Raw genomic sequence first — 13,685 nt, 5'->3', positions numbered from 1 at the left:
AACAGTACCACCTCGATTGTGGTTCCAAGAGGTACCATACCCGGTACCATATCCCACAATCCTTTGCATGCAGTCACTACTAGCCACTGATTGGTCAGAGAATCGTTGTTATCCCACCCACTTAACTTTAGTACTACTTTAGTGGAAAAGCAAACCGTACCGAACCGTTCCAACACCGCACCATGCGGTACCAGCAGTGGAAAAGCAAACCGGGCCAAGCAGGGCCGAGTAGAGCCAAGCCGGTACTTGCAGTGGAAAAGTGCCAGAACAGTGGGGTACTATTACTTCCACTGACACAAATGATGAGGGACCATTAATTTTAATGACAGTAACAATGGGCCACTATTCCCCTCCACTGACACCAATGATAGGGCACCATTCCTCCCACTGATACCAATGACAGGATGTTATTCCTCTCACTGACACCAACGATGGGGCATTATTGCCCCCTACTGACATGGATGGGTCACTATTCCTCTCACTATTATCAATGATGGGGCACTATTCCTTCCACTGACACCAATGATGGGGCACTTTTCCTCCCACTGACACCAATGATGGGGCACTTTTCCTCCCACTGACACCAATGAGTGGGCATTATTGCCCCCCACTGACATCATGGATGGGACACTATTCCTCTCACTATTATCAATGATGGGGCGCTATACCTATCACTGTTATCAATGATGGGGCACTATTCCTTCCACTAACGCCAATGATGGGGCACTATTTCTCCCACTGACACCAGTGTGTCATAGCAATCACATCACAACAGTAAATTGCCACGTTTTATCAGGCATGGAGAGATCCCTTTTGGTCGTAATTTTGAAGATTCATGGTTTGCTGGTGATATGCTTTGACTTGTGTTAACGCCGGTTCCCTGCCGGTAATTGCTAGAACACCCACCTGCTTCTGGCTATTTTCAGGAACATACTTGGTATTCTGTAGACAGGAACAACCAACAACAAACCTTTTCCAACATAAAGAACAAAGTTTGGGCTGGTCCTGTATCTCAGTCATCCATCACTCTATACACATTTGACATGTTCTATGTGGGTTGGAGATAATTGAACTTTCTATGAATTGAAGATTTGCCAAGAACATTGTATGTTGAGGGCTCCTGGGAGGTGGGAGAGGCTCTGGAGGTACAGGTTGCCCATGCTTTCATTGGTTGTGATTGAGTTCCATAGAACTTTGGTGATCCTCCAGAGGTTGTTAAGGGTTCATTGAGCAATAAGCAATTTCTGCCTATCGGATAAGATCCTGTTGATACCATTGATTTTTTTTTTCTTTGTTCTCTGTAAGAGGGTATTTCTTCCAAATGACCACAGGTGTAAGGAGCTTTTCTCCCACTGACTATAAAATTAATCAGTGGTCTCCAAAATGCTGCCCAAGGGCAAGGTGCAGCCCTTTGCACACTATTCCTCCCACTGATTTGAGGCACTATTCCCAACACTGACACCAACAATGGGGAACTATTCCTCCCACTATTATCAATGATGGAGCACTATATCTTCCACTGACGCCAATGATGGGGCACTATTCCTCCCACTGACGCCAATGATGGGGCACTATTCCTCCCACTGACGCCAATGATGGGGCACTATTCCTCCCACTGACGCCAATGATGGGGCACTATTCCTCCCACTGACGCCAATGATGGGGCACTATTCCTCCCACTGACGCCAATGATGGGGCACTATTCCTCCCACTGACATCAATGATGGGGCACTATTCCTCCCACTGACATCAATGATTGGGCACTATTCCTCCCACCGACCTCAATAATGGGACACTATTCTTCCAAGTAATGCTAAGGATGGGGCACTATTCCTCCCACTGACATCAATGATGGGGCACTATTCCTCCCACTGACATCAATGATGGGGCACTATTTCTCCCACTGATATCAACGATTGGGCACTATTCCTCCAAGTAATACCAATGATGGGGCACTATTCCTCCCACCCACCGACATCAATGATTGGGCACTATTCCTCCAAGTAATACCAATGATGGGGCACTATTCCTCCCACCCACCGACATCAATGATTGGGCACTATTCCTCCAAGTAATACCAACGATGGGGGCACTATTCCTCCCACTGACATCAATAATGGGGCACTATTTTTCCAAGTAATGCCAATGATGGGGCACTATTCCTCCCACCGACTTCAATAATGGGGCACTATTCCTCCAAGTAATGCCAATGATGGGGCACTATTCTTCCCACTGACATCAATGATGGGGCACTATTCCTCCAAGTAATACCAACGATGGGGCACTATTCCTCCCACTGACATGAATAATGGGGCAATATTCTTCCAAGTAATGCCAACGCAACGATGGGGCACTATTCCTCCCACTGACACCAATGATGGGGCACTATTCCTCCCACTGACCTCAATGATGGGGCACTATTCCTCCCACTGACATCAATGATGGGGCACTATTCCTCCCACTGACATCAATGATGGGGCACTATTCCTCCCACTGACATCAATGATGGGGCACTATTCCTCCAAGTAATGCCAATGATGGGGCACTATTCCTCCTCCTACTGACCACATGCACTATGCAACTGAACACCAAATCTGAGACATTGTTTACTCTCACGGATGCAGGGCCTGGGACATTTTCTACCCCCACCGGCTAGAATCCGGCCTCCCCAAAAGTCTGGACAGTTAGCTGGCTCCTTGTTCAGAAAGTTTGGAGACCCCTTCGCTAATGCATTATGAGTTGTAGATATTGAAATTTTAAGCAGGGTACCCTTAGACCGGAAAGTTATTTTGAAGGTTCCTCCATGTTGAAAAGATTGCTAGCCTGGTTGTGATTCTGACAGATATGTCATAACTGATAAAATGACGTGTTGTATCGATGGCGGTATTTTCGTCCTTCATATATTACAGTATACATTTGTTTAGCTGCATGATATTAGTGTCAGTAGTGGCCTGCTTTCTATTGTAATTGTCATTAGTGATTGCATTATGGCTGCCCTTGAAGTTTGGGGTTCTAAAACACAATGGAAGAATAGCACAGAGACCCTAGGTTTTACCCTACGACTAAAGGAGAAGTTGTGAAAGGTCTTTGTAATCTAGGCTGCCAACTTCTCCACAGTCGATGCCCTAAACAGCCGCAGGAAGACTTTGTGCATCAAAACCTGCCAGGTTTAGGTTGCATCAGTCCAGTACATTCCATTTCACTTCTCGCCCTGATAAAGAGGATGTCTATTGGCTCCAAAACGTGTTGGCTCTGTGATAAAGTCTTTAAGAAATCTCTAGGTGGACAATGGTCTCTTGGAGTGACACTTTAATTTGCTCCCTGTATGGCCTGCATAAGATTGATTTCTTTCCTGCAAACACGGGTTTGTGGCCATTGTAACAGTGGTTATTGCTAGCAGCTATACCAGCAGCTAGCGATAATCGCATGTAAAATCAGGCAGACTGGTTGCACCAAAGTTGATTGATCGCTCATCTTGGTACATTTAGCATGCCCATATATGGTTCGAGGAGACAGCGGAAATTCAAACAGTCTATGGCTGGCCTTAGATTCACCCCTGGAGCGTAGGGGGTTAGGTTGAGGTGTAAGTGGACCTGTGCTTCGTCAGTGCTGGGCAATACAACAGATTAATGCCCCCCTTCCCAGTTGCAAATACTCACTGTCCCTATACTTCTGCCACTCTATTCTGCCACCAGGGCCAAGAAGAATCTAAAGAACTGGTTCTTTGGTGTATGGGGGAAATGGAGATTGACGCCCCTTTTCACCTACAAAATATTGTTAAAAGTTTGCCTTTAAATGCACATGAACTTTAATGGCATCCCAGTCTTAGTCCATAGGGTTCAATATTGAGTTGGTCCACCCTTTGCAGCTATAACAGATTCATATCTTCTGGGAAGGCTGTTCACAAGGTTTAGGAGTGTGTCTATGGGAATGTTTGACCATTCTTCCAGAAGCATATTTGTGAGGTCAGGCACTGATGTTGGATAAGAAGACCTGGCTTGCAGTCCATCCCAAAGGTGTTCTATCGGGTTGAGGTCAGGACTCTGTGCAGGCCAGTCAAGTTCCTCCACCCCCAAACTCACTCATCCATGTCTTTTATGAACCTTGCCTTGTGCACTGATCCATATCATTTGGTGGAGGGGGGATTATGGGGTGGGGTTGTTTTTCAGGGGTTGGGCTTGGCCCCTTAGTTCCAGTGAAGGGAACTCTAAGTCCCGGTTCACACTATCGCGACTTGTCAGGCGACTTGGCCGCCTGACAAGTCGCGGTCCATTCAGTGCAATGGGAACCGTTCTATTGGGAGCGACTCAAGTCACTCCGACTTAGAAAATAGTTTCTGCACTACTTTTGACCGAAGTTGGAGCGACTTGCATTGACTTCCATTATGTAAAGTCCGTGCAAGTCGCGCCGAAGTCGCGGTGCACGGCGACTTTACTAGTCGCCTCCGAAGTCGGATTGCCATAGTGTGAACCGACACTTAAGGCGCCAGCATACCAAGACATTTTGGACTAAATCATACTCCCAACTTTGTGGGAACAGTTTGGGGATGGCCCCTTCCTGTTCCAACAAGACATGGATGAGTGAGTTTGGGGTGGAGGAACTTGACTGGCTTGCAGAGTTCTGACCTCAACCCGATAGAACTACTTTGGGATTAATTATTCACAAAGCTTAGTAAATGGGTTTAAAGATTCACTTTGCTAAGAATACCCAATCGGGTGCAAGGAAAAAAAAAAAAAAAATAGCTTTTTGCTTGCACATGATTGGATGATGGAAGTCGGCAGAGCTTTCTCCTCATTTACTAAGCTCCGGAGCTCCTGCACTTGCAAAGTGCACAGTCTATTTACCTTTAGCAAATCCACTCCATAAAGTTGCATAACAAGTCGCAGCCCATTGATTTCAATGGCTCCTGTTCCAATCTGTGCGATTTAGAAAAGATTCCTGCACTACTCTGATGCGACTTTCGTGCCAGAGAGTGTAAAGTCTCACTCGAAATTGCACCGCTTTGGAATTTGAGAATGGATGGGAGGGTGCCCTTATGTTTTCCCTATGTACAGCACTCTGCCAGCCCCTCCCACCAGCCACCCACATGGAATAGAAATATATTTAAAAAAAAACATAAATTTTTTTCCCAAATATATATGAAATGCTACAATTTTGGCCATATTCAATACATTTCTAAAAAATGTTTCCCTAAATATATTGGAAATCTATTTTTCTTCCATATGGGCATAACTGCCTGCATTGCATAGAGAAGCACATGGACGCAGTGAGGACATCACTAAGTCTACAATAAGGTGTGTAAAGAAAATTTAATCTTTTTATTTAAAAATTTAATTACCATGATTGACGAGGGTGGGGGAAGGGAGAGGGGATTTATGCAAATTAAACTTCAGCTTCACTTTGGTGTTCAGACTCGTGACGTCATCGCGTAAGTTCTGTAAAATAGTTACATTGTATGTCTCCAGCTCCAGGAACTGTACTGCTGCGTCATCGCTCTCTCTTCACATATACAACATACTCTCTATTACATAGAAATATTTTTGCCAAATTTTTTATTATACACTTTGATAACAAAAATAAATTCAGTTTTAATTATGAATTTACAGCGATGGAAAAAAACGATGACACAATCTGCAAAAATAAAACACTGACAACAATCGAAATGAACAGCATCCATCTATTCTCCGAAGATGGAAATTTTAATCGAAAAAGCCATATAGACCGTCCTTAGGACGCCGAGGCTGGCCGCACCCGGAAATCTTTTTTTTTTTTCAAGGTAGCGTTGCATCATCTTTGAGGATTGCAAGTGGCGCCTCTTAAAACGGAACCCTAGACACAATTTTTTTTTTTCCAGCTCCGGATAGTGAAGGGGTTAGAAGCCCTGTTGGGGTGTGACCACCAGGAAGTGAAAAAACTTCCCTTATGGGGACACAGATAGCAATAAGTAGATGACCCTTCTCCATCCTAAGTGGAAAGAAAAAGAATTGGGGTTGGAGTTCCGCTTCAACAAGCTAGCCTTTGTGGGGGGTTGCATAGGTTTTCAGTATTCGCAACAATTGAAACGGCCATTTCAACAAAAAATGATTTTTCCGTTATTAGTAGGTACTGTACCCGCTGTGTATTACTAGAATGCCACAGGAGTAGTGAGACTCCTCTGCAGACAACAGAGTTTAAGACTTTATGGCCGAACAATGCCTGCTTGGGATTTCCAATGTGGCCATTTACAAGGATTATTAACCAATGTAGCCATACACTGCCAAACCTGCATCACCCTGTCAAATTTCAGAATTCTTTCGAAAAATTAAACCTGCAATGCGATTTTGCATAACAGAAATGGAAAAATCAGTGATGGTTCAGAACAGATTATCCGCAAATGTAAAAGGGAAGATTCAGTAATTGGTGCATGTATGGGGGTGCTATTGGAGCCAGGGGGAGATTTGGTCAAACAAAGTCCGCCTATAATGGAAATACCAGTTGTAGGTGGAATCGTTTTTTTATGGGTTGGTGTACATTGGTCTTCTCTGTGGCCTACCTTTAGGGAATAGGTCAGTTGTCTGAAGAGGCCATCATTCTTTATTGTTAATAAAATTGAGACAACAGGAAAAGATAAGGTATCCAATGCGTTTTTGGGGGCCAAACATTCTCCCTTTATCAGCAGTGGTGTATTTTGGTTTTGTGCTGCCCCAGGCAAGACTAAAATTTGGCGCCCCCATTCCCCTCCTATGTAAATTTGCCCAACCTTTCCTGTTTAACGGATGTGACTCCCCTTCTCAATTAAAGGACTACGAGTCACAGCAAGAACCCCTGAGATCTCATGAGAGGGGGTGGGCGAGAGGAGGGGGTGGGTGAGAGAAGGGGGTGGCTAAGAGGGAGTGGGCGAGAGAAGGGGATGGGCGAGAGAAGGGGGTGGGTGAGAGGGGGTGGGTAAGAGAAGGGGGTGGGTAAGTGACGTAACGTCACTAGTTGCTAGACACCAGGCAGCTCTAGCAACCAGTGGCCAATAGAGTCTCGGGTGGAGGCGGGGGTGGCTATTTTGCTGCCCCCCTGCAAAGTGCCGTCCTAGGCCTGGGACTTGTTGGCCATGTCAAAATACAGCACTGTTTATCAGGACTTTATAAGCACATATCCATTTCAACCAGAGGTGTGTCTTATTTGACACAGAACATTTTCCAGGAGATATTTTAAGAGTCCTATAGGAAGCTTTTCCATTTTTGGCTCCCGAAACGCAATTTTGGGTGTTGTCTGGCTCCCGACATTAGTTGACCACCTTTTTTTTCTTGCTATTGTCCAAATGTATAAATCACAAGTGATGATGAGCTCTTAAGATGACCATTTGGCTCTCTTTATATCTTTTTCTCTTGGTTTTCTAAGTGGAGTCCCATGCCTGATTTTTATTTTTGGCATTGGGGGGCACCCTGTGGTAGATCTGCCAAGGTTCAGTCATCCAGCTCAACCAGTGCTCCCCGACTTAGTGACCAGGCAAGGAATAAGGTGTGATTGGGGCCTGTTCTGACATACACAATGAGGCTCCATATGAATTTGCTAACAACAAATTGGACACTGGATTGCCCACATAAGGGCACCAAAGAGGTGTAAGGGCAGATATAAGATATCAACGTGTTTTGGGGGTCAAATATTCCCCCCTTCATCAGGCCTTTACAATTCCATATCCATTTTCCCCAGCTGTGCGCCTCATCTGACATAGAACACTTTCCAGGAGCTTTTATATTTCGAGTCTAATAGGAAGCTTTTCCATTTTTCATCTAAGCCCTGATGAAGTTGGACCAAAGAGATCAGCCACACTCTAATGTCGCCAACATAAATAATACATTATTTTTCTAAAAACACAGAAGATCCACCAAAACCCTCCTCTCTCCAACGCATTTCGCCACAACAGGGCTTAGTTTGGAACCATGAAGTTTTATTGATGTCATCAGAGTGCAACCAGCTGGGCTTTTCCCAAATTTAGGCGGCTTCTTCTATATCTGAGACCCGAACAGTAAAATTTCCCTGCAGTAGTTAACACAAGTGCTAAATGTATCGGCCTTTTGTGAACGGTAGTTAATATACAGAAAAAAAGTTTGCTTCTGGCACTTGTGATAAAAAAAAAAAAGAAAAAATTTTTTTTTTTTTTTTTACTTTTTTACATTATAATTGTACATAATATGTAACAAAAAAAATAACCTGTAGATGTCAAATGTTGTGGCAGTAACGTGAGAAAAGCAGCAAAACTGATGTGAAAAACGTGTTTTTTTTTTTTTTTTGTATATTGGCTCAAACAAAACGTTGGCGTGGCGTAATACTGGCAAAATAACACTGAGTATACAGTCAAGTGTGACTTTTTTGAATCCTGCAACATTCCTAAATAACGTTACTTAAAAGTTTTGGACAAGAGGAAGAATACTTGACCAGCAACCAGCGATGAATTTGGGTGGACAAACTTTGTAACTCAAAAGAAATATCTCTGCATATATATATATATATATATATATATATATATATATATATATATATATATATATATATATATATATATATATATATATATATATATATATATATTCTATAAAGAAAATCAGTTTTTTGGCGGGCTGGCACAGATGTGTTTTTTTTTTTTTTTTTTTTACAATTTATTTTTTTTTTTTAATATATTTATCTGATATGTGTTTTAAATCCCCAAGAATGGCATCATAGGGGCTCTTTTACTGATAGGCATCCACCAATACCTGCTTTGGTATTGGTGAATGATTCTGCAACCTTTAGCTCTAAATGATCTCTTTAAATAAAAATTTGGGGTTGCAATATATTTGGAAAATCTATCCACTCCTTTGGATTCTATTGATAAACACGTTTTGGGGACTTAAAAACCATTTTTAAACAGACACTTGTGGGTCCCTGAACAACTGTACATGTAACATTCAGGCCATGACATAAATGTTGGCACCTTTTGCTCTAGGCTGGTATCCATAAATGTAGCATTATATTTCCGATAATGCACAAAACGTAATAAAGAACCAGTTGAACAGAAGGTAAGATCAACTTCCTGGGTTCCCCAACCTTCTACCTCACTTATATCAACTTCTATCTCATAATTAACTATAAATTCTGTTATCAAACTGTCTCAGCATATTTTACACATGCCCATCCTGTCTCTGCCCGTGAAATACCCGATCCCTGCACTGTTGGGCTGCCAGTCCGGCTTAAAGCCCAACTAAAGCAAAATTATATTTAAACGTTGTAAAGAGTAGGAAAGAGTTAGAATGTCTACCTAGTCTATACAGAATATATAGAACTATCCACATTTTCGGTCCCTGTGCCACCAGAGGGAGACGCACCAAAAACCTGACGGTGAGTCTACCTATTCCCTACTCTGATAAATTTTTTTTTTTTTCTTCTCTGACGCCATTGGGGAAAATTTCCAGCAAGAGACAAGGAAGTGAAGGGCAATCTTCTCAATAGTGACATAAATGACAACAGAAACCTGCAAATATTTTACCCCTGTAAGCTTTATGCTGGAAATACAACCATTCAGATTAACGTAGATCAGCAAAATGTACCCATAACTATGTAGCAGAGAGGGTATAAGTGATTGGATATACATTGAATGGGCTTCTCAGGCACCTTTAGCTGGAAAGGTATTAGTAAATGTTGCTAACAATTATAATAAAATCCGACCAGTCACTGACCAGCACAAATTGAGGGTACGGTAATGGGTTCCCCTGCACAACCCTCAGATCCCATTGCAGCCTTTTTGTTGTATGGAGAAGAGGGTAAGGTAATGGGTCCCCCGCACAGCCCTCCATATCCTGTTGCAGCTCTTTTGTTATAGGGAGACGCGGGGGTCAGTAATGGGTCCCCCACACAGCCCCTCAAAAATCCCATTGCAGCTGTTTTGTCATAGTTATGCAACGGGTAACATGTTGTATTCATTATCCATTTAGATCACCGATGTCATGCCACATAAAAGGGGTATCATGTTGTTTCGTGTACTTCACCTACGTGATAGATAACTTCTCAGGACAGAGAAAATGAAAAAAGTAGAAGGCATATCATACACGGAATAAAAATCCCTAAGGATATAAACCTTTGCTAACTTTAGAAAGAACTCCAGTCAAGATTCAACTTCAGCATGCTGCACAAAACATTTGGGAGAAAAAGATACACTCCTTATGTTTTGCTCTGGAGCAGCATTACAATCCTTCGCTTGCATATGCAACTTGTGATTTTGACTATAGATCCCTCAGTGGGAGCTTGCACATAGCTCCATATGAAGTGATTCTAAAAGAAAACCTGTACCGATGCTGTTATGTAGGTTGCTGTTGCGGACCTCTGCTGGATATCCCAGCTGCCGCAGCGTCCAGGCCATCGAAAAACTTCCTTACTCCCTGGCTCACTTCACTTGCCTTGAACATACGTACTGTTCAGGATTCCTGATTTAACATTTTTGCATATTTGTTTTGAGTCAAAGTACTGAAGGGAATAAAAGCCAGGCATCTACCATTTTCTGAAGAAGGCCAGCAGCAGAAGGAGACTCCGTATTTGGCTTTCTACAGATTTCCTTTAACATCTAATGTAGTAATTTCTGAAGCTCAAACAGTGAGATCACCAAACTTATACGTAAAATGATAAATTATTGACTGATGGTTTGTCCTGATTGGAGTTCTCCTTATGTCATCTCATCCAACACAACTGATCTCTTATAAAGATTCAGCAATACACATCCACCACACTCTTATCATATGCCATTCTCTTCTAGAATACTGTTTAGGTATATGCAATGCTACTCCATACTCTGTTAAACCACACTAGGCCCAAACCAAAGGAAAAGGTCTGTGTTGCCCATAGAAGTCTGATTCCAACTTTTATTTTTCTTGAATAGGTTGGAAAACCAAACCAAAGATCCTCTCGGTTGCTATGGGCAACACAAAGGAGAGAATTTTTTTTGCCAGCTAACCATTGCGCCCCCTTTCCTTAACCCTCATAGATTCTAAAAAAACGAAAGAAAAGGTAGCAAATTTGGGTATCAAATATAAAAAAAAAAAATACAATGTTTGATGGTACAGACTGAAAAGTCCTTATTTTACCTCCCAATGAAGAACGAAAAAACATTATTAAGATTGATATGTCCACCTCCAATGCTGTGATACCCTAATCTGACCCCAAATATTGGTCTCCTTTGGAGTTCTGTAAATGGAGACAGTACCACCGGAACCATGCTGCCCTTAGTAACCAATTTTCAACCTTTCAGCCCGAACTTGCAGCAAGAAAGGTTGAAGTCGGTTGTTAGCGGGCAGCGCATATCCGCCCTGAATAAAGAGGTCCACCCTCTGCACTGGAGGTTTCCTTGAAACCCTGCAGAGTACCTAGTATTTGTTGCTGTAACTTGTGATTGAACCCCTAACACATATATATATATATATATATATATATATATATATATTATTCCCAACATTGGCAAGGTATCAGGCAGTTTCTTAGACAAATAATCTTGATATCAAGTCCAAAACAGGCCCTGCGGTTAATTTTCTGATATTCCCATACCATATGGGTATGAGGATTGCCGACCAGCATTAAGCGTCTGTTATTCAATTTATAATCCTTCTGTGAATACCGTAACAATAGTTGGCAAGCCATCTTTCGGGCAAGGCCACCTTCCTTCGCTTGCTGGCCAGACTCAATCTTCAGGCACGGTAATCCTTGGTATAGGCAATGTAGATGGCAAGATGTTCTGAGGCAACGGCAGTGGCCGCCATGTTCCTTGGTAAGGAGAGTTTTCTTGGTTTAGATCAGCTCTTGCACATTGGTTCGCTCACTTTCTTTTTTTTTGCACCCAGAAACCTTTGGAATATTATACATATTTGAAGCAGCAAAATAAAGATCTAAATCCACGACTGATTGTCTCCAATACAAATTCCATAAAGTTTTTTGTTTTTTTTTTCTCCTTCATATATATGTATATATACACACATACCTTTTTTTTTATATATTATATATATATATTTTTATCTGCTTCTTGAAATTTGAAGAAACAATGGTAAATTGGTGCAAGGTTTGTCATCATCAAACGAAGGATGAAAATCCAGCGATGGGGGCCCGGGATGTAGGGGCGAGGCTGCTTGGTGGGCGGTATATGGGGTTTTGTTGGCTCGGGGCCTGCTGAGGTGTTGGAGTCCGACTTGGTTTTTGCCTGTACAGGCTGCCCTGCTGACTGCTGTTGCTGTTGGGTATGATACAGTGTTCAGAGTCCTCCAGGTCGTTGTCTGTGTAGTTGTAGCCATGCGTGCGGGATATGCCCTTCTGCTGCCGCCTCCAGGAGTTGTAGTAGGTGGGGTCGCTGATGTAGTGGTTGACGAAGGAATGGGTCTTCTGCTGGTTCTGGTCCACTTCGTATTCGCTGTCGCTGCCCTGTACCAAAATAAGGGACATGTTATTTGGATAGGGGTCAGATGATGAAGAAATACAGCCAAAACATGCAAAAAAAAACTTACACCCTTTCACACTCATTTGGGGGCAGGAATAGGTACAGGGACGTTATATGTGCCGCCAAGAGATCACACACAGTTAAAATTCCAATCTTTTATTACAAAGACGTAAAAATCACATAGAAGGCAAAAAAATATATCTAAAAACAGAAAACATATCAATATGATGATATTGTTGTCTGATACAAACAAGTTTCGTGAGAGACTCGCTTTCTCAGGATCCACGCCATATACAGCGGGTTTAGAAAATAATCACCCCCTTTATAATTAATCACATTTTGTTGCTTTGGAGCCTGGAATGAAAACAGGCACATTTTTTGTTTTATGAAACTGCATTTACTAGTGCAACGTATAACATCTAAATGAAAGATATAACACCAACATATCAGAAAAAAAAAAAAAAAATTAAAAATTAAATCACTCCTAAACTTTGTGGACATGCTTCCTAGAAGAGCTGAAGCTGTTATAGTTGCACAGAGTGGGCCAACTCAATATTGAACCCTACGGACTAAGACTGGGATGCCATTTAAAGTTCATGTGCGTGTGAAGGCAGGCGTCCCAATACTTTTGGTAATATAGTGTATATTCCAATTATTTACAAACACATCTCCACGTTTTTCTACAAATCCAGCCAAACTCTGATTTAACCACTTGCCGACTGCTCACTGAGCTGGTACTGCGGCAAAGTGTTTCGTTATCGTCCAGTGACGTAGACCTACGTCGCTGGACTCCTACGCTTCTTGGCGGCGCGCGCGCGCCGCCGAAGGCTCGTTCCCGCTGTATTCAGACACAGCGGGAGTCAGGCCAGGGGAGGAGAGGCGGTGATCACCGCCGCTCTTCCCCGATCGTCAGGGATCGAGTGAGGAAATCCGCCCGCTTGTGTAAGCAAAGCAGGTGGATCTCCTATGTGACAGGCAGGGAGAGATTACAGGATTCAGCATAGCTGAACCTGCGATCTGTGCCTGTGTCACACAATCCCCTCCCCCCACACACGTCAGTAAGCATGAGGCATACATTTAACCCCTTGATCACCAATAAAGTTAACCCCTTCCCTGCCAGTGTCATTATTACAGTAACAGTGCATATTTATAGCACTGATTACTGTCGTAATGTCACTGGTACCGCCAAAAGTGTCAAAAATGTAATTTAAGCTTCTGATCTGTCCGCCGCAATGTCGCAGTCCCGCAAAAAAAAGCGCAGATC

The 13,685-nt window shown here is 42.7% G+C and overlaps 1 protein-coding gene across 3 annotated transcripts in view; it reads right to left on the bottom strand.

The window, feature by feature from the left end:
• Nucleotides 1–11,813: 11,813 nt before the first annotated feature.
• The window catches only part of SDK2 (sidekick cell adhesion molecule 2), a 913,491-nt gene continuing 911,619 nt past the window's right edge, over nucleotides 11,814–13,685 (bottom strand). For all 3 annotated transcript variants that reach the window (XM_082271790.1, XM_082271792.1, XM_082271791.1), the window contains one exon: nucleotides 11,814–12,405. In XM_082271790.1, coding sequence (XP_082127916.1) covers nucleotides 12,061–12,405 — 345 coding nt within the window. In that variant the 3' untranslated portion in view covers nucleotides 11,814–12,060. The remainder of the gene's footprint in view (nucleotides 12,406–13,685) is intronic.

This window comes from Pelophylax lessonae (assembly GCF_965119305.1).
Source record: "Pelophylax lessonae genome assembly, chromosome: 11".
In the NCBI taxonomy this organism is placed as follows: domain Eukaryota; kingdom Metazoa; phylum Chordata; class Amphibia; order Anura; family Ranidae; genus Pelophylax; species Pelophylax lessonae.
Note: the sequence above shows the minus strand (reverse complement) of the source record. Positions and strands in the feature narration are given on the sequence as shown.